A 26,812-nucleotide genomic window follows, 5' to 3' on the forward strand; every position below is an offset into this window, starting at 1 on the left:
ATATGTTGAAAAGGCTCCTGATTTTCCCATCAATCGCTACGCCACTGCTGAGATTCGAATTAACTGAAGGGGCTGAGCGCCCTCTTTCGAGGCAATTGAGGAACGTCAACCAACACACGTGGCTTTGTTTTGATTTTGAGTTCTCGATTCTTTACGAAAAATTCTTGTTTTTAGTTATTTCGCAAACTAAAAGTCAGTAAAATGGAGGAAGAGGATCAAGAGAGCAAGATTAACTTTGTGTCTTGCGTGTGCTTTGTGCGTCAGGGAGTGGCGAAGGAAGAACCGGTCAAGGTAAGTGAGGAACTCCGATTCCCTCTTCAGTGTGGATAAAAAATCATGATTTTTTTTTTCTTTTCAGGCCACTTTGACGCAGGAGGAACTCGCCGACATCATAAATGAGATGAAGGAGAGTAAGAACAGCGAGGGAGATGATGATGATGAGGCTGGAGAGCAGATGGACGTGGAAACTCCAGCCGGTGCTGATGAGTATAATTTTGACGACTACGACGAGGAGGGAGAAAGCACGGGCTTGGGAATAGACGGAGTCGTGGTGGCTGATCCTGGGGAGAACTTGGAGGATGATGAAAATGACTCAGAAGCTGAGGACGATAAGATAAAATGCGGAGACAACCTCATTCTCGTGGGTCACGTTGATGATGTTTGCGTGAACATGGAAGTGTACATTTGGAACAAGGCAGAGGACAGTCTCTATGTCCACCACGACTTCCTTCTGCCCAGTTTTCCACTCTGTCTCGAGTGGCTCAATCACGATCCCTCGTCCAGCGAGTCTGGGAATCTGTGCGCGATCGGAACTATGGAACCAATAATCACGGTGTGGGATCTGGACATCAGTGACTCGCTAGAGCCGATTTACAAGCTTGGCAGCAAAGGGAATCGTAGGAAGAGAGAGCCCAAATTCGGGCACAGTGATGCAGTTCTGGATCTAGCGTGGAATCAGGCATTTCCTCACGTCTTGGCGAGTGGTTCTGTGGACAGGACGTGCATCTTGTGGGATCTGGACACGGGGAAGCCAAACACCACAATTGAGGTGTTCGAGGAGAAGGTCCAGGCTGTGAAATTTCATCCCACTGAGCCACACTTCGTCCTCACGGGATGCTGTGATGGATTCGTGAGGTTGTTCGACTGCAGGGATCCAGCCAAGTTGACAGATTCATTCAAGAGCTGGAAGCTCACCGGAGAGATTGAGAAAGCCGTGTGGAACCTTCAAGATCCCACATACTTTGCGGCATCAACCAACAAGGGAGAGATTGCGTATTTTGATATGAGACAGGCAAATCCTCTGTGGCAGACATCTGCTCATTCGGAGGAAGTTTCCGGTCTAATTTTCTCCCCAGCGATTCCCGGAATGATGCTAAGCACATCGTCGGACGGTAGTTTAAAAATCTGGGACTACAATCTGGCTGGGGCGAGATTAATTCATGAAGATGACATGAACATCGGACGGATTCACTCTATCAGCTATTCTCCGGAGGATCCCAACATTGTCGCCATTGGAGGGGACAATAAGAAGCGACAATTCAGAGTTGTGGACGTCCTGGAATATGATCACGGTGAGTTGAATTTCTTTTTTTTTTTTTGAAAACTCACTAAAGTCATTATTTCTTTCCAGTGAGGCAGACATTTGAGCATCGCAATTGAATAAATTGCCTCAATAAAGATATGCTTTATCTTCTTCCCTATATCTAGTTTTTTTTTAATATTAACTTATCAGACCCACTGACAAAAAAGCAATTTCCGCGCAATCACTGTGTGTGGATGTGGTCATTTGATTGAGTCAGTGGAGTTTCATTCAAACTGATTCTACGCCTCACTCTTGCTGTGGAACTGTACAACATTGTGCTGGTGAAAGAAGGCCTTTCCGTACTCAAAGGATGATAGCATAATAGCACAGGCAGGAGCAACTTTGACGAGTCTTGGAATTAGACCAGCAAAAAGGCCACGGATTCCATGCAGTTTGTAGATCTTCTCCAGCGCAGGCAGAACATTCTCCCTTTTTGGTATTTTCTTAGGCGTATCTGCAATGGCAATTATATTCCTAGAATGGTCACAAGTCTAATGTTTTATCGCACTCACCAGTGTAAATTAAATTTTCACCAAGTTCTGCAAATAAATCATACACAATTAATCTCTTGACGAGTACATGTCACTTGAAACAGCTTATTATCTCACCTATTTGCTTGTGCGTCTTCACAACATCGAAGGGGGTCGTCACGATAGCCGCTATCTGCAATAATTAAAGCATTCTGTGTGAGCAGAAGCTAAGCATAAAGGCTTTTAACTACTCACACTCCCCGAAAGAGCTCCTCCGATGAAGCTGAACGTCACACTTGGACTGCCTGTGATGCCGTAAATCGCCTTCAGAGTCTCGTAAGATGTCCAGTAGAGTCCTGAGAATGGCACGTCGCGCATCAGAGTCGACCTCAAGCCTGTCCACAGTCCCCAGATGCCCTGAGTATTGACCATGCTCTTCAGCGCCTGGCCAACTTCCAAATAGCTCACTCTCTGGGACTGCATCTTCGTCCTCACGAGCTCCAGAGGGCTCACAATTGAAGCGGCGATCACTCGGGCCAAGCCTCCTGCGACCAAGGGAATCAACCAGGGTGTTGATGTGGAGCCTGGACGGAAATCCATGTACTTGTCCTTCGCCCTGACTCGCAATTGTTCATACGCTACGAAGTAGATCACTGTTGTCGGCACGGCCAGGACAAGAGTGGGACTCAGTCCTGACCACAGCGCGCGGACACCCTCAGTCCTGCTGATTTTCACGAAGGCGTCAATGGTGCCGTTGAGATGGGGCTTCTGGCTGATGCTTCCATTTGGTCCGCAGGGACAGAGATGATCCATAAGGCCGTTGCAGTAGAGATAGCATTTGTTGGACAGGAGGAGCTTCTGCTGGGTCTGGAGACGAGTCTTCACGACATCCAGAGGAGTCACTAGAAGAGTCACGCCGGAAATGATTGGGAATCCTGAGATACCGGACATGTAAACAAGGAAACTCACTGGAGAGTGAGGTTAGGAGTGCTCCTGTGCATGCTGACACGATTTGCTGACTGGGATGTATGCGAAACCGAGGATCATCAATATCGTACTTAGCCACGGATCTTCTTCCTTCCATTCTTCTGCCTTATTTCACTAAAACACACCGAATTTCATCACAGCACAATTCCGCGACTCTTCGAAACACTCTCAGCCCTATCAGCACTCTCAGAGAGATTTGACACACTCTCTCAAGGTCACCACTCTTTATAATTTCCCGCCAAAGTCTCATCACACAACCTCATTTCCACTCAGGGCTTCAATTTTGTCACGAAGTCTCGAAAAAGGCTCAGGGAGTGATTCAAGAGAGACATCTTCGTCACCTGGAATTAATCAAAGCATGTTATCTATCCTTGGTCACAGAGACAGTAAGCAAAAAACTCACTGAGACGTTCTTCGCCAGGCAGCGTTGAATTTCTTGGCAAAGAGCAGGAAGTGTGGGCACAGTCTCAATGTCAAACGACTCCACTTTGTCAGGATTGAATGGGATGGCGACTTTCATTGTCTCCGGATGCACACAGAAGGGCGTTTTGACCAAGTGACTCAGTCCTTTCGTCACATTTAAATCCAGTCTCGGATAGAGAAGATACAGCTTAATGCATCCCACGAGATCCATCTGTTCGTTCCGTGGCTGCTCCAAAGAGTCCAAAACAGCACAAAAGGCACTCCAGATGACGACTGATCCGCAATCCATCACATTTCCCAAAACTTCTCTTAGGTTTCCTCTATTCTGCTCGCCCGGAACTTCAGCCACGAGAAACTTTTCCACGTTCTTCCACGAACTGAAGAGATTCTGATCCTCAAGGCAGATCTCCTCAAACACTTCTTCGACGATCTTCAGAGTTCTCTGAATTAATGGGTGGTTCCACTTGACGAGGAGGTCATCATTGCGTTTAAAGAGCCTGAAAGGCAGGTACAAGTAATCCAAGATCGATTCCCGGACTTCTTTAGTTAGAGAGCGAGCGTTTTTGTCGCACACCCAACAGTGGATTCCTCTTCTTCCGCTAAATACCCAGAGCATGTCTTGAAATCCAAAATCTTCAGTGAGAACCATCTTGAGGATCTTGCAGGCAACGACAATCAGTTTCCAACATTTCCGGCAAATCTGCTTGCCTATGCAACAAGTTCTCACGTCGTCAAAATCCGAAGCGTCTATGTCAAAGATCAGCTCTTTCTCCACAGGACAGTAATTCTTGCTCAGTTTTGCACTTAAAGGCCTGCAAGAAGGAGAGTCAATGAAGTGATTTGGGCAGACAAATAGGACAAGCAAGACCTCTTATTCATCACAGCTCCAATTTCAATTGTAAATGGCAGCTCGTTCAGAAGCATTGTCCGGAAAAATTCTTCTGATTTTATCGACACATTTCTGGTGTAGATCTTGTTCTTCTTCGCATCCCTCTTCAGCAGAGCAAACTCCCTTCTCTTGAATACATTGGGGTCTGCGAAAGCGAATAGAAAATAAGAAAAACTTTCTACGATGTTCGCAATTTCGACTCAAACTCACCTGTGCTGTTGTGACTCAGCCACTTTTGGATGTATCCAGTGGGATAAAGGTATTCGTAATACAGCGAAAGCATGGATAGGTAATTATTATACTCATCCTGTTGCTTTTTGCTCGATATTACATCCTTTTTCATGATGTATCACAGATTTTTCTCAGAGTAAACAACTTTATAAGCGCCAAAACATGGTGTAGTGTCAACTGTCATTCAACGATCAGCAACGTGAAGCATATGCTTTGCGTCAAGGGGCATCGCAGTGCTTCGAATAGTTCAGAGTCTGACTTTTGATCTCTGACTCTCACTTATCATCCTTTTACCAAGTCTATTAAGGTTGATGGTGATGATGGTGATAGTCCATCAAAATATACATCGAAGAATTCTTACCTCGTAATTTCATAGTATTTTGCGAATTTTTTTTCCTTGGTTTTATATGAAATAAAAAAAAAACTCTCGGAGAAATTGAACAAACTTTTGATATTGAATCTGATTTTTTATTACTGAATCTGCAGACGCTGAGAAAATATGGTACAAAGGATTTGGTTGGATATTTTAGTAACTTTTTCTAATACAATTTCCATTCATTTTATAAGAGCGACTGAAAGATAGGGGAAAAGGGGTCACTTGAGCCAGAATGGCAGGGAATGTTTAGCGTCTGGACTGCTGATGATGCCGATGTCCGGAATTGTGATGCTGATTTTGATTCTTGCGCCAGTGCTTGTGTTGGCAACTATCAGCTCGTCGGAGAACCTCAGCATATGATAGATCTAGCTTCTTTAGCTTTTGCAGATCCTGAGAAGCTGTGCTGGGGCGGAACTCCATGGCGCTCGTGTCCAGTTCGCGGCTAGTGTTTGCCGTCGAAGGTGTGGATGGTGACTGTGACACAGCCCGGCTGCCCGACTGCCTGCCAGGCCACTCGAATCCACTGGGACTGAGCTGGGTGAGATCGACGGGACGCATGTCGCGCCTCTTCCGCCCACTGCCCGTGGCGTAGAAGACCTTTGGCGGTGAGGGCAAACCCGCTGGGGAGTCCGATCGGTCTATGGCATGGTTGCGTCGGTTCTTGCGGTGCTTCTTCTTCACATTCACACTCACGGAGAGATACTCGAGCGGTTGGCGCTTGTATGGCGTCAGGACGCGACCGTCCTCCACGATCTGTCCAACTGGCGGCTTGTTCTCCTGGTTGCAGTGCTTCTTCTGCTGTTCAATCTTCCTCCGCTCCGTCTTCGTGATGCACTCAGACATCGCCACGGACTGCTCGGACACCATGGATGACGTCACGCTGATGGCATCGTCCTGGATCTCAGGAAGGTCTTCCGTAGCCGGAGTTACGGGCGGAACTTTCACATCCGATGCCGGATGGGTGTCATCGAGCAGGGGCAGTTTGTCACCTTCATCTCGGTTCTCGGCCGCCTTCTTCAGCACCGCGAAGATCTCCTTGAACAGCTCCCGATACTCGGGTCTGTTGCGGAAGCGCGAACCTATGAGGCTCGCGTCGTCATATATGCTGAACTTGCAGTCTTCGCCATCGGCAATGGTGCAGAGGAAGGATCCTGCCCGCTCTTCAGTCTGCGTGCCCTTGTTGCTGGTCTCATCAGAGTAACCGGAACTCGTGGTCTCCGTTTCAGAAAAGTCCGTGGGAGTGCGCACAGTGGTCTTCCTCCTGGCGCCAGTGCTCTTCCCACTGTCCACCTGAATGGCTCGCCTGCCAGTTGCGCTCTCCTCGTCGGTGTCCTTGGTGTGAATGGAGCTAAAGTCACCGGACATGTGACCATCCTCTGCCAACCCTAGAGCTTGACTGCGTCGCTTCTTCTCCTCCATTAGGGCCTCATAGTGCTCCACGAGCACTCGGTAGGGATTGGCAACGGGAGCCGTTGCCAAATCCAAACTATCTGGCTTGGGAACATCCTGCAAGAACACATTGCAATACCATTAAAGACACACTCTAGTCGATCTTCAGTTGGTGGTGAGGCATTGGGCAGGCACATCAACAAAGGGGATAGAATTAGTCACTCTGGTTAGAATTCATCATGGGCACACAACAAACCCAGGATCGTCGCAGGATTCGCCCGTGCAGATTGCATGCAAATCTTCTCCACGTCAGCACCACTAAGTCACACTCTAGGATGGTTTTAGAGGGGGTTTGGGAACAGGACTGTTGTAAATTGAGTCTAGAAATTGCTGTGCAAGAGCTATTATTGTGTCGTCGCGGTGAGCGAGACATTCAGAGACGAGGCTTAGAACTTAAAGTCTATGTACAAACAAATCTTAAGAGTGGTAAATAAAAAAAAAACAGAAATAACAGACATGCAATAAAACAGAACATTTAACTATCTTTTCATTTATTTTATGTAACATATTTGTTGTCCTCAAACATTTGTACAACGATTTTTTCTCACTTCCTCAAGAGGATATTAAATTCTAAGTTGTTATTCCATATCGTATAAAAAATATCACAATCTTGATCTGTGTCTTATCTCTGTATTTTTCAAAGTGAATAGACTACTAGAAATTAAGTGAATAATCTTTAGGTCAAATCCTTAAAAATAAATATGTAGTAGCAAATTTGGCACTGTCTTTTCAACCATGAGTAAGGCAAGGTAGATCTCTTAACTGTCTCCTCTTACCTCACGCAGGGTTTAATTTGACTTTCATATAGTATCGCTTACACCTCAGAGAAAAGACCATAATTCTTCCTTACATAATCCTATTAATATTAGTGGAAGTATGAAATAAATAGTATTTAATTTGGCACATTAAAAAAACAAATTAATTATGAAATTATATAAATAACTCGTAATATGCTGGTAATTTTGTCAAAAGGTACTCAACTTTTCAAACGTGAATTGTTAGACAATTCCAATAGATTTTCCTCACAATTATCATTCCTCATATCAAAACAATGCTGTCTTTTTTTGTGTTTTACATAAAATCAAAATTGTCGTAATTGGGCAAACTGATCATACGGTAAATGAGGAGTGCTGGCCACTGAACAATCTTTAGGATCCATCGGAAAAAAGCTAAACTCCTAAAATGTAGCCACAACTCAAGCAATAAAGAAACTAAAGACACTGGCAATTCATGCAGATATTTTGTCAGGTGCTCACAAATCGAACAACTCGCCTATAAAAAATAATATCATGAAAGAAAAAAATCATACTGAAATTGTGTTGAATTTTCTAGAAAAACAAGAAAACAAACACAAGTTTAACCATATGTTTCATCGTTTTTGCAACACTAACAGTTCGATAGAAAGACAATCAGGAGGTGTGTGTTTATGGGGTTAATGCATATTACACAATTCACACATATTTATATCGATGCAAAAAACGCCCAACCACAAAAAGACATGCAGATTAGATGGTTAATTTTGATGTCTTGCTAATCATTATGTCTCAATTGCTCAACTATCGCAAATTCTCCTCCCATTCTTATGTGTTAATGTTCATTTCACTACTCATACGGGTTACATTATCAACTTTCCCCCAAATGGTAAGTCTAATCGAGATAAGAAATCCATGGATAGAAAATGAAAAATCACTTACAGAGTGTTTCTGTGAATCCATAACAGAAAGGTATTGACATGAATTTTTTTTCTTCTTTTCAACATTGCGCATTTCGCAAAAAAAACAGATAAAGGTAAAAATAGTGAAAATAGCCATTATGAAACCAAAGATAAACCAATAAGACCGTTGTAGCCCATTTTCACGTGCTCACTTGTGCAGAAGTTATTATTAAATGAGTTTATCGGGGAGAAATGAAAAGTACTCGAACAAGCAATATGTAAAACATGAATTTGAAGCCACGGAAAATTTGCGTGATAAAAGCGTGATTTTCGTCCTAAAAAACAAGACAGAAAGAGAGAAAAGAAAGAGGTGGAGGAGTAATTAAATAAATTGTGTAAAATGCATGTGAGAAATTTTTCGGATGGAGAGGCATTACTGTGTGACGTGGTGAACTGAATTTGTGCGGACTTTTCGTGAAATATCTGAATGAATTGGAAATTTCTTCACGAAATCATTGAATTGATTCAGTCAAAGACAACATAATTTGGCGGACTCTATGGCAATTCGGCATTAGAGACAAGATAAGAGATTTCAGTATAAACATTCATTAGTGCTGACTTTGAAATTCCAATTTGCGTGGATTGATACAAAATGTGGATGAGGTGAATGAAAGACAAAATAATTCATACGGTTCACAAAAAGTGAAACCGCGCTTTTGGAATCACTTATCATGTTGATTGATTGTGCCTTAATTTCTGAGTCACTTTCTAAGGTTTGCCAACACGAATGACTGAATGGTATAATTTTGATGATTTAATACTCGAGAAATATCTCACGAAAAGATCCGCACACAGAGAAGATTATGTGAGTGGTAAAGAACGCAGCACAAACAACACCACAGTTAATCACAACAATATTGTCAACTGTTGCGAAGAAAGCCCATCTCCATGAGGACGGGATGAGAGAATTGGAAGAGAAGCGGGTGGAAATGGGCAAGAAGAGAGACTGAATTGATGGATAGATTACCTTTGTGGGTGGAGGACGATACGCGTGATCACTCTTTTGTGAGCTTATGAGCTCGATCAAGCTCCGACCGTCATCTTCAGTATCAACGCCCATCAATCCATCGTCATCGTCGTGCTGCATACTCTTGTCATCTACCATTCTTAAGCATCGGCTGCACATTTGGCCTTGTCTGCAGAAATGCGATTAGAATTGAGGAAATATTGATATTTTGCGCGTAACTCACCGAACTTCCTCCAGTATGGACAGTTCGTCGTGGATGGACTTCATCTCTTCGTTTGTGTTCATGTTCGCCAATCGTCCCTGCAGACTCTGATTCTCCTGAACTGGAGGCAAAGAAAAAGAATATTGCTATAAAATCACAATGTATCAATATCCCTCTAATTTTGTGATTCAAAATCTCACTGCTCACTTCACTGATTCAAGTGATATTCTGAGAATTGCAGTCACCAGCAGATTAAATCTGATAAGATAATGTGAGTTTTGGCAATGAGGAAATGAGCAGTGACTTCTCGGATTACATTCAAGATAAATTTCAGACGTAGAATTAAATAAAAAGCTGTGTCATATTTACTGATTTGAATGAGTTGTTCCTCCATTTCGGAGTTTCGTTGCTGTTCACAGAAGAGCTCTTTCTTGGTGGAATTCAAGTCTGTCATCAGCTTGAGCAGCTCCTCATTTTCGTGAATGCTGTCTTCTGTGGAATTGGCACTGGGTCTATTTGTTCCATTGCTTGGAAAATCAACAACATCCTGCAGTCTGGCGGGAAGATTGCTCAAGTCGCTGTGTTCATGGTTATTTGAAGAATTCAGGGTGGTGTTGTTTGCAGCATTATTGGAGGCCTGAGGAAAAGGGAAGTCCATCAGGAATACATATATATCATTTGAAGAAAGCAACATTAAATGCACACGACTGCACTTGTACAATTTCCTCGAGTTGATTAGGTAAATAAGAGGCATTTCAGCAATGCAAAGGCGGAAAAAATTGTTTAATTCGCAAGAAATTAAATTATATTTACTTCGAAAGTGAGGAAAGCACAGTGTGGGTGTTTTTCACCCAAAATGCTGAACGAGAAACAATTTGCAAGCATAATTAGGGTAGTTCTTAGCGATGCGGGCTGTTAACTCGCCATTTATTCGACACACTATTCCGAATTTGGCGAATTGTTTGAATTCTTCTCTCAAGTGTCTGAAATACTTCATGATACTTTCATGAGACTACACACATTATAAATTCCCAATCCAGCCTTGACTCAGATAAACTCTCACCACGTGTTGTTAAATAAAATGAATAATAGATTTTTAAAAGCATATTTGAGCGCTGTTTGCATTGTGTTCTTTCTCTGGGAAAAAAAGACAGAGAAACATTCATAGGACTGCACCATTTTCTTCTTATTAACACATAAAAACGGCGCCATTTAGGAGAAAATTAATAAATTTACACATGACAGTTTTTCGTTTTAGAAAATCAGTCGTGGGAAGATTTTTGCACCCACCTCTTCAACTTCAGGCTCACTGTCGTGATTCTCCTGCGGTGACTTCAGCAACTTTATAGAGCCATTTTTCCATCCATTCTCCCTGTTTTCCTGGCGCTCCTTCTTCCGCCTCTCCATGGCAATTATTCGGTTGAGCTCCTCATTTGTCTTAACCAGCTCATCGCATCGAGACTCCAAGTGTTCCACCGTGTGAGACAATCTAGGAACCATTATTTCAGTTAGGAAGCCCGAAAATCCTAATCAAGTGGCGATAACTCACGTCTTAATGTTCTTCTTGTCCGCAGCATTCTCAATCACTAGCCGATGATTTGCTCGCTCCAAGTCCGAAATGCTGATTTCAATGTTCTCATACATCCGGAGACGCGAGTCGTTCACCTCACGAAGAGCTGCCGTTTGCTTGGTCAAGTACTGCGAAGAAACGAAATTTTGGAAGGTGAGAAAGAATTCCACCTCCTATAAATTCATCTCATGACTGAAATTTTGTGCCATCTTCTTGACAAATTTGTGAAAACCCAGCGAAATTCACATTGTGATTGTGCAAGAAATTTTTCAGTGAGAAACGGTCAAGAGGCGTGAAGAATTTTCGGTGTAGCCTGTTTTTGTTAATTAATCCATCAGACAATAAAACATAAATAATCACAGAAATGGATCATTGTATTCAAGCTCTTTTCGACTGACGCCAGATTTCATAACAATGCAGAATGCTCCGCGAGCTCTCAATATCGTGCTCTTTCATCGTAGATTTCAATCAATCTTATTATGCCAATTGTTCTCGACAATAACGCGAAAAGATGTGGATATTTTGTGTGAGTTTGTTGCCACTTGTCTATAGCAAGAATGCAGACAATTCGTTGGATGTGACTCGAAATGGTGAAAATCGATTATTTTTAGCTCCAAAACACACTTTAACGGCTCACATCAGTCCAATGGTCATTGATCTTTTTCTATGTACAAACGTGACATGAATTTCTTACCTCAATCTCCTGCGCTTGGTCACTTATAATTGCCTGATGCTGCCGCAAGTCACTCTCCAATTCCTTATTTCTCTCCAGCAGTGTCTTTCCCAATTCGGCGGCCAGTTGAAGATCTGCAGATTAGAGATTGTCTCTATTAATTGCTGAATGAATACTTCAACTTGTAAGATATCTCAAGGGTTATGCCGCTTTTTGCAAGGCATGAGAGAGTGAAACATTCCTATTAAAGTATGGTGAATGTCGACTCAACAAGTCATGATTGTTCACCCACGTAAATGGACAAGAGATTTTTTTGCAGGGAAAAATGAAAGGTGAAACATGTTCAATTAAAATCCACCTAATGGATGGGTGCCACTTCTGTCTAAGGGTTTTCCGGCTATTCAACAGCCCCCAAGACGTAATCTCATGACGATATTTGAGAAATTGTGCGCAATTTCGAATTTCCTCAAGTGCACTTGCCGGGCAATAAAGCACCATCAATTGCAAATTAAAACCGCGAAACTCTTTAAAATACCGTTACATTATAACAATGAGTTCCAATTGATTACAATAAACACATTCATTTAGCTATATAGCCGCCAATTAACTAAATTGATTAACGATTTCATTTCTTTTATAACCCACGTTGTGCTTCCTAGCCGGACACCCTCTGAGTTTATGGTTTTTTACTCCTACCAATTGGGTAATTGCTTGATCATGAAAATCCTTTCTTTGCAAAACCACCATTGAATTTCCCACAGTGTGGAGATGCGATATTCTGGTTGAGCCGGTGGCGCGCAAAAAAGTGCCAAATCTCTCAATTCTTCATGTCTAAAATGCCAAAAAGTAATTTTACCCAGAGAACTTTCACCAAATCAGTCGTCTTATGAATTTGACTAACGAATCCAATTTGCCGACTGGAATGATCAGACACAATACCGGAAAGTAAAAGAGCATTCCCGGCATGACTCGCGACTTTCCATCTTCACTCAATCTCCAATTGTAACATGTGCATCATCCCAAGATCGCACAATTCTGCGTGGAGGCGCCGATCCTCTCTCTTCATTGCCAGGTGAATGGCAAAAATATTCGCGAGAGTTTGACCGTAAGATTAAATGCGCATTCCGCGAGTTCCTCATCAGAGGCAATTGACTTCTGACCCTCAAACAATCCGGACGGCCGGCTAAATCTCCAAGGAAAATGTGCTCCAAAAATTCAAAGTATCACACACGTGAATTAATTACACAATTTCCTCTGAAACTATTTACACAAAACTCATGAAAATTTTGCACAGCAAGAGTGAGACAGAGAGAGAGAGAAAGACGAAAAAAGAGTCATTGAGCTGAATCATCATTATTAACACATCTCTTTTCATGCTTCTCCAACACTCCCGTAAATTATAAGTTTGAACAGCTAAATAAGGTGCAAAGAGAAAAGAGAGATTAATAGAAAAATCAATAGAAATACGATCAGTGATCGCTTCACTGAATTCCACTGAGCGAGAATCTCCTTCAGTCTTTTAGAGTGGACAAAATTTTTACCTCATCAGCGGAAATGGTTGATTTTTTTTTATGTAGCACCATGTTTTTTTTTATATACATATAGGTATAATTTTGTCGCTTTACGCAAGATTAACGCACTTTGCCAGCTTTTGATGTAAGCATAGTTATTAACTTTTAGACGTCAATCAAATATGTGGCAATCGAGACTTATTGATTGCTTTGAGAAGTGCTTTATGACGATAAGATTTTTTATTTTGTAATCAACAAAGTAAGGTTTATTGAATTGCTAAGGATTTCTGTTGTGTTGACTTACAAATTTGCACGGAAAAGATAATAGAACAAATAAATAAATTCAGGGTGATATTTGGCAGTGTGCAAATCCTATGGAAGTCGATTTTCAAGGTGGAAAAGCAAAAAAGAATATTTGTTTTATCGTAAAGACCACATTTTGCATATAAAATCAACAATCATTGATTTTTGGATGAGTGAAGAATCCACTTGAAATTTGCCATGAACAATCTAACAATGTTTTCTGAAAATGATCGAGAATTCTTTTTCGATATCGCTCTGCACATTGATTAAGTTTCAGGATTCTGAAATTTTCTGAACATTTCAAGAGAGACCTCTAAGCCTTACCCAATGATTGGCAATTTAGGTTTTATGCGTTTACCAACGACATTCACACGATAATTGAGTTTGCAAGGAAAAAACACTATCGATAAGTATTTAATTTAAATTCCCAGCGCTTTCATTATGAGGGAGAAATAGCAACATGGTCTATTGAATGGTTTTGAGATGAGAACAACATCTCTGTGGAGGTTTATTGCATAACTGTAAGAGAGTAATTTTCCTGGGTGTGCAGAATGCAGTGGGAATTGAGGTGGATGAGAACCTTGGGGCCCTTGGAGGCACTCCAGCTCGATGGTGTAGTCCCAGCACTCCATGCTGTTCTGTCTGGAGAAGGCGGCCGCCGACTGGGCATCCCAGGAGGACTCATCCTCCTGCGCCTTGCCATTGATGGACGGCGGATTGGGTGGCTTGATGATGTTGGCCGTCGTACCGTTTGGCACATTGTTGGAAGTCATTTCTCACAGAAATTTCATTTTTTTTTACACTGACTCTTCAATCACTGGAAATTGTGGCACAAGTGAGAGGGAGACAATATATAAATATATGAAATTGATGGTATATTTTCGAGCTCCAATTTCCACTGGTGAAGATACACATTAAATTACTATCTCTGGTCACATTGAACGGGTAATTTCGCTTCACCATAACAACTCCTAAATACACTTGTTATCACTCCACAATTACTATTCTTTTCCCTTTTCCGCTACACTTGGACTCTCTTTCGGTCATCCAATGGAAATTTATACCACATAAAAAGCGCACATAATCGTGAATATATTATTAATTTGAAGATGACAATTTGACATTTTTCCTACAATGTCAAATCGCTTTAGAGATAATCCTTGTGTGACCGAAAAAAGTGGGAATCATTGCATTTCTTGAGGTTTTTGGGGCGCGTTAAGATAAAACAAAACACCTAATAATTCAACTGGAACGAAGAATTTCTTACAACACAATTAACTTTATACGGTGAGAAATTTATTCATCTTTTTCACCAGCACTTTGTCCAATTTACTCTATTGCCTCTCGATGGCTGAATGTATTAAGGATGGACACTCTGAGAAACCGCCAGAATTCTAAATGTGCGCGAATTCTCACAATAGTCACATGATTGCTTAAAATTCAGCGCAATCGAGAGGCGAAGACTTCTGAGTTCTTCCCTAGAATTCTAGGGAAATGATGACGAATATTGTTGGCTAGCCAGGAATCGAGTGTCGACCAGAAGCAATCGCACGATTTAGCTCGTTCGAAGTCAAACCGACAACTGAGGTATTTTCGTGCCAGCCAAGTAAGTAATGCCCAACACAGCTCTCTCGCCAACACCGATATACGCAGGTGAATACCACAAATAGTATTATAAAATTGTACACAATGAATTGGTGGTGAGGAAAAAGAGTTCATACGTAATGCCAAGAGAGTGCAATGAATCTTCATTTGCGCCCAATATACGGGGGAATTACATTGAAAAACGCGAGATGGGCATAAGAACAGCAATGCCCCGAAAACTATTCATCAATTTCTTGTGATTTTTGGCTACTTCCAATTTGCCTTTTGCGAACACTTAAATCGATTAGCCTTCATTAACCTGGGGAGTGAAATTTCTCCACAATTTTCGGCAGATAACGTCTAAAAAGTGACAAATTTCTTCATTCGCAGCGACGGTTGGAAAAAAATATATGTGTAAGATGGCAATAAAGCAATTTGTTAACCCATTCAAATTCCTACACAGGTTTCGTGTGCAATTTTCAGTAATGTTATTTTTTGAATTACCATTAACAAAGCTGAACTTTAAGATTTATGACTATTTAATGAATTCACTTTGAGAGATGGGATTTTATTTTGATTCCACTTAATTAGCCACTGAAATTGCACCCAAAGAAGGTCGATGTAATTGGAAAACTGAATCAATTTTCTCATCTCATGAATATAATTTCTCTTAAGATGGAAAAGTGGACTTGTGTCATGCGAGATATTGTGATGAATTTATTGCTCATACTTTTCCAACAAGAGACACACATTTTTCACATGACAGGAAAATTCCGAAAACTTTCCCTTTTCCCACCTCCAGCAAATGGGTTAACATTGCGATGGAATTGCAATAATAATAAAATTATTATTAATGAGATAACCTTCACCGGAAGCTGACAAGTTCATTTTTCTTCATCTGCAAATTAACAAATCATATTTGTCTGAGATGGAGAAAAAATATTCGAATATTATATTCCCACAGATGGACAAAACATCTTGGAGTTTTTGTACCAATTTCTACGTGATTTTTGATTCTTCACATGAGCCCTCATTGTGGTGATTTTTTTTCTTTTCTTTTCCCTTTCATTCAAACCTCACCTGGGCGCCAATAAAATTCAATAGCAATTTCCTTGTAACGAGAAGATAATTCCCTACACTTTTTCACCCACTGTGAAATTAAATATAAAATTCTATGGAGAGAACTAAATTTATTAGACTTGCAAATGTGTAACACACAATATTTTGCCTCTCTTGTGCTTCACGCCGCGGCAAGAAGAAGAGCACGGAATGGACATTAAATGAATGGATGGAAAAAGAAGCACGCCAACAACCTAGTAAAATAAGCAATATATTGTGTGGCACCCAAAAGAAAGTCAATTAAAGTGATATGAATGTTTAGTTAAATGACTGGTGTGAGTGATGTCTTGAGCTAAGTATGATTAAGAGGGACTAGTATGCAAAAATTCGCCATTAATCTCTCCTCCGCATTCATTTGACAATAAGATTGTCTCTTGGCGGAGAAATTATCATTTCTCTTTGCAAAATTTCTCATCACTTTGCACTATCACGTTTTTCACTACAATAAAGCAAAGAGAGAGAGACAGGAATTGCTCAGAGTGACGCTAAAAAGTTCTCCTTAATTAGAATTACAAACACCTTTCACGCCTCACAGTTTGCTGTCTTGGGGCCACGTGAAAATATGGGTATATTGGGGAGAAAGATCGCAATTTTGCAATTTATGCACATTTCACAGACACGGTGAAACAATTCATGCTAAGATGATATAAAGAGCTCTCTTTTTGCCAAGGCAATAAAAAGATATAATTGCAGAATTGATACATTTGATCATGATCAAGTAAATGCCTAAGTAGAGCAGTGGATCACTCGCTGGGGCAATTTTTGGGACACCTGCATTCAACTTTTCTTCAACACAGTCGCGTGCATCATCCACTGTCGTATTTTCTCATTTGCTATTTCGGCCATATTTATGCTTCATAAATAGTAATATACATTCATAAGTACTTTTTCTCCGCATATATTACGGAATATTGTAATATCGCGAAACTCATTTACGATCACAGGTGATGCAGCCAACAATATGTGAGCAAATTTCAAAGTGTCGCGCTTGCATTGTTTCAGTCGCAGCTCTCGAATGTATCTCACAATGTTGGGTTCATGGATAAACGGTAATACGCTTAAGGACAGACATAAGGCTCAATAAAATAGAAGGATTTCCGAGTGTCCCGAGATTCATTTCATATGCAAACTGAGAGTTTTATGATCAATTCATCTCCACTCCACTCACTTTGGAATCCCATTCACCATGGGCTCAATAGGATTATTAATAGATTTTTGCGGAATTTCTCTGCACAATGGACGAACTGCCCATTCACTTATTGGTGGGTGGTTTGTGCTTCAAACATTTGACCCTTTTAATACTCTTTCTCTCATCGAAGGCTTCTCTCACCTTTCTGTGCCCCTTTTTGCATAATGGCTCATGCACGAGGGAATGCGGCTATGAAGAATGGAGTGAAAGATGGATTTAAAGGGCTTCGGGCGGGTTAAAGAGGCTTGTTTCAAATAAAAGCTCAAATTCCACGTCAATTTCAGCATTAGCATCAATTCTCCTAAACTTTTTCTAGCCATGGTCTTCAAGCATGTTCTTTTTTGCTGTACTGTTTTCAACACATTTTGTGCTATCGAGTTACGTGAAGTCATGCTGTCTTGACTCATTCGCAGACGAGTCCAGCGCAGAGATGTACTCAGAAGGAGCGATTTCGTGGTAAATCCTCCAGAGTAAAATAGTGAATGAAGTAATTGGGCAAGAAAAACACGTTTCATCTCAATTGTTCCACCTCGTGCTTTCCACACGGTGAGTTATTAAGGAAAGAAAAGAGAAACATCAACCCAATTTGAATTTTTAATGAAAAAAAATCTCTGCTCTCTTAATTAAAATCTCCTCGGCAATTAAATAACAAAACATTTAATTTACTATTTCACAAAATTTCATTCCCTTCAACTCGTCCCAAAGTTCTCTATTGCCAGTGACTAGTCATTACACTTGAGAAACGCCAAATGAGAATTTACTCAACAATTTTTATCATATGTATATAATTTGTGTGTTTCCCACTTTGGTAAATATACAATGCAAGACAAATAGATGACTTTTTCCACACTAGGCATTGACTGCTGTTTAGCGGTAATTAATTGCTCTTCACAGGCTCACATTTCATTCAGATAATGTTGACTGGTTGGGTTTCGAAAGACCTTTGAACATTTTAGCACCTTCCTTGACGAAATGCACAGCGAAACAATAGCAAAAGACTTGTGGTTTCAAAGTTCAGCTCAATCCGGTCAATTTGTCTGAATCGTCTGAATACATTCATTATATGTATTCCTCATATAAAATCAGCGTGAAACACCTTTGAAATTCACACAGACTCACCGCAGGAGTGAACTAACGAATTAATTAAGCATCCACGAACCTCCGCTGCAGAAAACCTATCAATCTTGATTGTTCGGTGGCGCAAAAAGCAAACATAACTTGCAACCGTGCAAAAAGTAAATAATTACTCAAATGACATGGATAAAGTGATGGTTGGAAGATAAGTGGTAAGAAATCATCATGGGTGCGATAAGATATGGTCAGACCACGTCAAAGGTGGTCGTCTTGATCTTGATATAGAAAATGACGAAGGTCGCTGGCTATCAAGAAAGTGGTTTCTCATGTTGAATCACAGGAAAAAGTGTTATTTAATATGCGTGAAGTGTGTGAATATTTACTTTGGAATAATCACATCAATTTCTCTCAATGTGCAAGAGCAAAAAGTGGAAATCGATCACATCAGCGAAGAGATTTATGAGCATTTTATATACAACTACTTTGTTGTTGTTGCGGATTAAATATTGAAGCAAGTTGGCATTTTTTCAATGGTTTTCGATATTGATTATTATTGTCAAAAAAAAAATCAAGGATTGTGAGCGAAAATCGCAATTTTACGCGTAATTTAAAGACAGAATATTACAGCAATTGCGCAATATTTCCACACGAGATGCTGCACTTCACATTATATCCCGAATTTTCCAGACAGCATCACAATCTTCATCTCTCTCTAGCCAATAGTAATTTTGGCACATGGCCAGGCATTCTCCAGTCCCATGACCTTGCATCTTCGCCAATGGTATGCCAGGAGGAAAAACCATGATAGATGGATGTGCATTCGAATTCGAGTGGATTGGAAATTCAAGGTGGTGAGCTCATTATTCCAAATGCGTATTATATATTCATGAACTTCCTCGTCGATATGGGTGGTAATCTGTGGACCATTACATACCGTCCAGCATGTGACGAGGGCATTCATCCTCGGCAACCGATGGACCTTCAAGTGGCTCTCTGAATGCATTCATTGTCGATCTGCACTTGCGACCCAGATGCCGCCAAGATTAAGAGGATGTTGGGATTTGTTCTACCGGTTAAGGTCACGCCTCTTTGTATTCAAATATTCACTGTGATAAGAGAGCTTTATTCACTTCCGGTGCCGTGCTTCTTAATACTCTTAACTTGTCGCTTGAGAGAGATTGTTTTCAGGCGTCTCACTTCAATATTGGTGGCAAAATACGGTGGAAATTAACACGATAAATCAACATCCATATTTGGCACCTTGTCACTTTCACTGAGACATGATTCGTGAGCACTTTATTGAGAAACTACTCGTCTTATCAGTGTCTTAAACAAGAGGCACTATCGACTTTTTCCTCTTACTCGAAAAATCTACCTCTGAGAAACGAGTTACTCACGTTGACTGTACACAAATTAATTCTCGGACAGAATCGCCTCGTTCGCAATGAAACTCTTGAAAATATATGTACGTTTTTTTCTTACACGAAGGCTAATAATACTCTTATGTGGCTCAAATTGAACCCCTCTGCTAACTAAAGTATCAGAGATGAAAAAACCGTGTATTTTATTGTGCTTTTTGCGTGCTCCTCCCGTTCCACTGAAGGTCACACTCTTTTTCACATTATCCAGGTGAATTCTGATGCGGCAAATTGGGTGAGAAGTCTCCGTGGTCACTCAAACACCTCAATTATGAACCATTTCTTGGCCAATTTTTCACTCTCTGAGCACAATTCCCTGCCTCTTTGTCGTTGCAATCGATGTGAAAGATGCTTGGGAACAACTAAAATAGACTGAAGCCTGGCAATGCACTGTCACGACCCTCGAAGAGGGGAGAAAAACTCACGAGCAGAGCACGAAACAACCCCTTTTCCATATGCGCGCCAGGAAAAATCGATACTGTCTGGCATGGAAACTGGTCGTTTACTATTATAATTTTACAAGAAAGTCCCCCTCTTTCAAATTGTCCTATCGACATGAGGCTAAATAATTCACGGACAAAGGCAAGTAAATTGTGTTGTGAATTTTCACAACGTAGCAAATCTTCGAGATGGAGAAAATGCCATAACGCCTGCGCCTCCAAAACATAAAAAAACAAAGCAAATCAGGGGAAAACAGATGATAAGTGCATAGATTTATAATATTCAGGATTCTCTATTAAATCTATCAATTCTATCATTTCGAATGTCCAATTCACTCAGGGGTTTTTTATCAGTCAAACAAATCTGTTCCTCCAGAATCTAGTTAAATATAAGATGAAATACTATCATAAAGATATGCAAGTGAAAATGCGTCTTGTGTGAAAGTCGGGAAATTATTTGCGCCGTCTTTACGAGAGGATCTCAATGTTATTGCCAGAATTGAGGCCTTTTTTGCATTATTCATTCAGTGTATTGAGTTGTGGGGTAAATTAGTGTGCCGCTCGTGATGTTGACGAAAAAGCGTGTACAAATGAGAGATTGCATCGAACATGAGGACTGAACCACACCTCCATCGACATAACACGCTGAACCCAAGACGAGATCACACACGGGACAGCAAAAAAAGAGCAGAGAAAACAAATAGAGCTTGCCAATTTTCACTCTAAATGCCATTAAATTCACATTTGGCAGGTCGCGATGTGATGTAAAATATTTTGAATGCCCGCTCGGCGAAATGTCGATGTGACTTGGGCAAAAACAGATCACAAAAGACGATAGCAGTGCGACTTCTTGTGCGCGACTTGCAGTGGAGTTATGTTGGCCAATAGACCTCAAGGGGTTTGACTTTTTGCAGGATTGCCACTACTTTTCCATCCTCTGCACAATTCACTTCCGATTTGCAATGGGCTGAACGTTGGGTGATTTTTATGGTTCACCACAGAGGCCTAGCGGCTAAATAGAGGTAACTCTCTGCGAGAGTGGTAATTTCAATTACACGTTACGTTGGGGCAAAAAACTCTTGGCACGATAAGGAGAATGTGCGTACAACTTCTCTATAACAGTTTTATCGGACGAAAATCCCAAATTGCCCACAAAGAAAGTGCACTTCCACCATTTATTCAACTATTACAATCTCAAAATCAAGTGTAAATAGAGTGATAACATATTCCCACAGCCCAGATTCTCCATGCCATGGAAATTTGATAGTTGGTTACGTGAAAAACACTCCAAAGTGAAGTGAATTTTTCACGCCTTGCCCGAGAGCTATTGTTAGTTGTTAATTGATATCAAGGAGATGATAATCAGTGAATTAGGCGAGATAGAGAGTAGAAGTATTCGATACCTTCTATTATACGCTTTTTTTGTGCGAAACTCAAAAAGAAACTGAAAAACTATAACAAAAGTGAGACGTTGTGAAATTCTCTCATAGAGTAATTATTGTAATTGTGAATCCCCATCTGGAAATGGAAAGGAAGAAGTCTTTGGGATGGAGAGATTGGGACAGCATCTTCATTTTATATTAATTGTTATGGCTTTTGCATAACATTTCCTCATGTTTGGGATTCTATGAGATGGATTTCCACAGAAATTACTGTCTTGACGCCATTAATATTGAAATTTTCGATTGGAAATGTGAATGATGCACAGATTTAATCGTGCTTTAATTGGAATTGAATATCTCGGAGTGAACAATCTCTCCAATCTCTAATCATATGAGAGATGCATATTTTTTGCATATATAAAAATATATACATCTGGTGTTTGGGACGTGAATAGAAATGCACCTGCGAGATTTTATCAATGGTGCCACACGACAGAATGCATCGTGTTGGCTTTCCACCAAAGCTCACGAGAGAATGGATAGAGAGAGAAAGAAGAAATGAAAGTAAATCTAACAAATTTTCACCTTTCCATTTAGCAGATGCACATATTTATTCACTTTATTATTCGGCTTGAGTGGCACTTCTCAAGATGACTCTGGGAAATCTCAGTGCCATTGAATTTGGCTCATGAAGAGTAAATTGCAGAACCATCACCAACGGAGATTGGGAGAAGGTGCGCTAGGAAAGCATTGTAGAATGTTTATTATTTGACTGTCGCATTAACAGCTCGTAAATTAGGTGTGGTGATGGAAGGTATGCTAATAAAATTAATTTCGAGCCCATAACAATTTGTTGAGAAGGTTGTTTATGGACAGAAACTCTGATAAGATAGAAAAAACATGGGAAACTGTATTGATTGTGTTCAAATGCAAATAATTCAATGTTTCAAATGTGTATGAAAGAGAAATTTTAAATAAATTAATCAGAATGCAATGGACGTTTAATTTTTCTATGTACGATAATTATAGGAATTTCACAAGAAAATTGCATATATGCAAAATACTTTCTGAACAAGAAAATCAACTTATTCCTCGCGTACTTACTGTCTATATTTTCATATTAGCAATTTAAAGAATGTGCGTATTTTGAATTTATATTGAATTACAAATGTTTACATTAAATCTATTGGCAATTTTCTGCGGAAATGAGTGTGGAAATTGGCGCGCCACAGTGGAAATCCATAGTTCTCAAAGGGCTCAAAGAGCGCTTATTCAAGCCATAAATCACATAAACCGCAAAGGTGTGCACATTTTCGACACTCTCGATGATGCTCAATGAAATGTGATTTACTGAGAGTTAAATTGTTAGTGATTGAAGTAGCAATTAAAGAATTTCTGTGACCTTTCTTACCATTCACACTGTCAGCCTTTTTCTCCGCCGCTCATTGACTTGCAAAAGTTGGCTCATACGTGTGTAATTATTGCCCAACAGCAATAAGTCAATATCATCAGCGTGGAATTGGTGAAATATTGTGTGTTGGAGTTGTTTTTCCTTTGGCGTCTTCACGCTTGAGGCTCACATTCGCACGAAATATGGGATAAACGGTGCAGTGAATGAAGAAATTAGGGTTGATGGTGTGGCAGTTAAGATGAAAATGGCAATTTGATGTCTGGATCAGAGATGGAAATCTCTCAAGAGTGGAGTTATGCTTGATTGACATTATTGATCGTCTATTGTTCAAGTCGATTGACCCCATTTCGCCTCGCGAAGCTCCGCCTTAAATTCCAACCGGAAGTTCAAGATGCATCGATTGTCTATCGAACAAATTGGCAATCCAACTCACTTGGAATGCAGATTTGTGGCGGAGTCTCTTTCACTCAGTCAAAAGTCTCTTTCAAACTGTGATTTTAATTTCCTCAAAACCACGCCTATTTCCATGCCCCTCCTACTGCGAAGTCCTATTACTCTCTGTGTGTTATTTCGTCCTAAAACCACAGACTTATTTGCTTTTCAATATCCTCAAGTTTGAATTAAACACCCATCGACATATTTACCGCTGATCTCAAATGCAAGCGTGAGAGTCACCCTTGTAGCGGTCCGGAAGTGAAACGCAATATAAATGTTTTTTCGGGGGAAGTGAGCCCTATTTTGGGTGTTGTAAATTTCCAATCACGCTAAAAGGCCTCTTTAATGCCTCCCAAATGTTTCCTCAAGTCATACCTTTTGAGCAACGCATGGAAGAGAGACTCCAAAATGACTGATTTATGAAAATAAATAAATAACAGTGAGGAAATACGCATTCTCAAGTGTGTGTATTGTATATTTTTCTGTCGTTTCAAAATATATTTTACAAATTCATCAATTCACTCGGAGTTGCAGCAACTGATGGCGAAGTGGTGTGTTTATGTGTGTGGGGAAAGGCTTGAAAACTTTATAAGCGATGGTTTTTGCAAGGTGCTTAACATAGTGTGGCATATTCAAATAAGTCAATATGCTGGCTACCTCTTTGAGCAGGTGAATTCAACGTAAATCATAATCACGTATAAAGTATGCAGGAAGGCAATAAATCGTCCAGCATGATGGACAAGATTCTCTATGCAACATAAAATTCACAATGGGTTTTTTTTCACCATCATCTTCACTGGTTCAAGTATGGCAAATGCAAGCACATTAAAACTTCAATCAATTCTTTTCACGGGTCTGTCTTCTGCGTGAAATATGGAATGCGAAAAGGAAGATGTTTTTGAAAATTATTGGATCGTTTAAGAACATTCTAAATTGCTGAAACTGCTGAACTATATTGAAAACATGTTAGATAAATCTTGATATAATTTATTGCAAATTAATTTATGATGATCTTCAGTAGAACACAGAATTTCATAAGATATGAAATGCAGGCGATGGAAAATTGAAATAACCCAATATTCAATCAGGACGGAAATATAATAAGTGATTGCATGTCTTCCTCATCTGTGGCACAGCAAAATTGCCAATCAAATAAAGTGGAGATTCACTCTGTACTTCAGCGGTCTGTGTGAACCAGGGCAGTTGGTATGTTGCTATCAAGAACGGAGAAATTACTTGGCTTTAATTGATGCATCTAAATAAAGTATCGTGACGGAAATTGTGTGATGCTATTTGTGTATTTATAAACAATTTGTCATCGCACTCTTGGTGTGAAGGGGATCAAAGAACAAAATGGAAATCGAGTACAATGATATTTGAGAATTCAATAAAAATCCCATCACTTGTGGACATTAAAAATAGAAATGCGGCAACGAAAGTTGCCGCAATCGTGAGCGGATGAAGTAAGTGAAGATGTTAATTGTCCAATATTTGAACAATGTGATTGAAAGTATTCTTCAGTGGATGATGGATGACATCACCATCTACCGTTCGAAATAGGTGTAATGAATATTGCCAGTCTTTTTCGCACAAATCACCGGCAAAGAACGCCATTTCGCCAGGCAATTTGCACCGTCTTTTAATGTGGATGGGCAATATTTCTGTCCTAATGGTGAACATGTCTGGGAATGACAGATGATGATTGGGCTCAAAAGAGTTTAAAAACACTTTTTCGATGGAAAGAAAGCACACACGAAGAGGCCATCAGGCCGAAAAACAGCCGCACTCTTACACATGAAGTTCGTGAAATGTTGTAATTTTTGCGAGACGGTTTCCTCCTCGTCTGCTTTCCTCATCGACAATTTGCATTAATACTGGCGAGCCAAAAGAAATCGAGATGAAAGAATTTTTATTTTGCGAAATAAGAGAAAAACACAGACAGAAACAGAAGAGCAAGAGCGAAGTGGCAAGAGATTCAGGTAAAGCGTACAGGTGCGGATTCGAAGGTGAAATTAATAACCAAAATCACTCACGAGTGTATATGTGGGAAATAGCTAGCATACTTTTGTATCGATTCTGTAATGCTATTAATTGCAGCAAGTACATTTTCCATTTGAACCATTAGAAACTATAATGCCGATGAAACTTATAAAACAATCAATCGCTGTCCAATTGTGCCTCTACATAAAGAACACCACTGTTTGCACCTTTTACCTGCACCGATGGACGCCTTCGCACAACTTCTTAGAGACTCCACTTATTTTCCACCAAAACGCACACGCCATTCAAGAGGCGTGCATGCATAACATGTCAATATTGGGCATTTTATGTATTGCTGCAGGGAACGATTGATAGATTCGTGTTTTTTGTGACACTCTTTTCACAAAGTGTTTTATTCAACTTCGAGTCTTGCTTTGAGTTTTATTTGACAAGGATTCTTAAAGAGCATTCGAAGTAACGTGCTTAAATTATGAGGATAATTATGGTGAAAATACTACAAATAGTGAGTATTTCACAAATTTCATTTAATACGGAGTAACTTAGCTAGCAATTATTTTATAAGTGGAGTTTAGGAATGAAATGAGAATCAAAAATATGCATATATTATCCTAGAAATTCCCGTCCAACAACTTTAAAACGTTAAACATCATGAAATAAGTAAGTGTTAATCTTATAGATTTACCGGTCGATCAGACATGAAGATTATATATTTTTTCCTATAATCATAATCCAACAAAGCGAACAATTTGAACAATTTTGCATGGGATGCGCGCTTATTGAATGTATTCTCTCTCATTCTTGCCTTGTAGTGATTGCATGGAATTACGTTCGGGCAAACCGGTATACATGTTATGAATGTACGCAAGAATCACAAGAAGTGGTGAAGGAGGTGGCAAAGAAAAGCGTGTAAAAAGCATACCTGATAGAGTCCAGTTCTTAGATTCTTGGCAGAGCATTGACCAATCGAATTGTAACTCATTGTACGAGGCCATGATGAGTACAATTCTCGCTGATAACTCCACGCACTGCGATAAGGCGGTAATTCCCTCACACCATATATATTAAACACTAATCGATTGGGAGGTATTTTGGCACATTGAGTTGAACACACAATTCACTTTCAAACTACACCGCAACAGTTCATTAACGGTTATGTCATTAAAAAAACATTAATTAATACTTTGTCCAGAGCATTTCTGATGCAGTCAAATCACTAACAAACACTCAGCGTCACTAACAATTGTCACGAGACTATGAAGTCATCTCTGGAGTGTCGAGAGTCCTTCCACACACTGACCGTTGGCCAAAAAGAGCACAGTCACACAGCCCAAGCTATCGTGCGATCAAACCGACGATCGAACGGAAAATGAAAATGAATATGATGCCACCGAGAGCCCCAAGTGGCTGCCGAG

The 26,812-nt window shown here is 40.2% G+C and overlaps 4 protein-coding genes across 6 annotated transcripts; 1 reads left to right on the forward strand and 3 right to left on the reverse strand.

Annotated features, from left to right (window-relative positions):
- Positions 1 to 93: 93 nt before the first annotated feature.
- LOC132263282 (periodic tryptophan protein 1 homolog) lies at positions 94 to 1,738 on the forward strand. The gene is made up of 3 exons (XM_059762960.1): positions 94 to 291; positions 359 to 1,571; positions 1,631 to 1,738. Exons 1-3 carry the CDS (start codon positions 202 to 204, stop codon positions 1,657 to 1,659), a joined length of 1,332 nt encoding a protein of 443 aa, XP_059618943.1. The 5' UTR covers positions 94 to 201; the 3' UTR covers positions 1,660 to 1,738.
- Positions 1,739 to 1,813: 75 nt separating this feature from the next.
- Positions 1,814 to 3,242, reverse strand: LOC132263284 (probable mitochondrial glutathione transporter SLC25A40). Its single transcript, XM_059762962.1, has 5 exons — positions 3,022 to 3,242; positions 2,308 to 2,954; positions 2,191 to 2,245; positions 2,095 to 2,121; positions 1,814 to 2,036 (listed from the first exon to the last, which is right to left on the reverse strand). Exons 1-5 carry the CDS (start codon positions 3,134 to 3,136, stop codon positions 1,822 to 1,824), a joined length of 1,059 nt encoding a protein of 352 aa, XP_059618945.1. The 5' UTR covers positions 3,137 to 3,242; the 3' UTR covers positions 1,814 to 1,821.
- Positions 3,243 to 3,274: 32 nt separating this feature from the next.
- LOC132263579 (DNA primase small subunit-like) lies at positions 3,275 to 4,694 on the reverse strand. The gene is made up of 4 exons (XM_059763414.1): positions 4,562 to 4,694; positions 4,331 to 4,496; positions 3,443 to 4,274; positions 3,275 to 3,380 (listed from the first exon to the last, which is right to left on the reverse strand). Exons 1-4 carry the CDS (start codon positions 4,692 to 4,694, stop codon positions 3,309 to 3,311), a joined length of 1,203 nt encoding a protein of 400 aa, XP_059619397.1. The 3' UTR covers positions 3,275 to 3,308.
- A 334-nt stretch (positions 4,695 to 5,028) lies between these two features.
- On the reverse strand, positions 5,029 to 26,662 carry LOC132263281 (cerebellar degeneration-related protein 2). 3 transcript variants are annotated; one of them, XM_059762958.1, is made up of 8 exons: positions 26,320 to 26,662; positions 11,555 to 11,667; positions 10,840 to 10,988; positions 10,581 to 10,779; positions 9,660 to 9,927; positions 9,312 to 9,411; positions 9,089 to 9,257; positions 5,029 to 6,464 (listed from the first exon to the last, which is right to left on the reverse strand). In XM_059762958.1, exons 1-8 carry the CDS (start codon positions 26,390 to 26,392, stop codon positions 5,205 to 5,207), a joined length of 2,331 nt encoding a protein of 776 aa, XP_059618941.1. In that variant the 5' UTR covers positions 26,393 to 26,662; the 3' UTR covers positions 5,029 to 5,204. The 3 variants fall into 3 exon arrangements, with proteins under 3 accessions (XP_059618941.1, XP_059618942.1, XP_059618940.1); XM_059762959.1 differs by lacking the exon at positions 26,320 to 26,662 and adding an exon at positions 19,248 to 20,127; XM_059762957.1 differs by lacking the exon at positions 26,320 to 26,662 and adding an exon at positions 13,928 to 14,924.
- Between the last annotated feature and the right edge of the window lie 150 nt (positions 26,663 to 26,812).

Source organism: Phlebotomus argentipes, unplaced genomic scaffold, assembly GCF_947086385.1.
Source record: "Phlebotomus argentipes unplaced genomic scaffold, Phlebotomus argentipes genome assembly contig_15, whole genome shotgun sequence".
NCBI lineage: Eukaryota > Metazoa > Arthropoda > Insecta > Diptera > Psychodidae > Phlebotomus > Phlebotomus argentipes.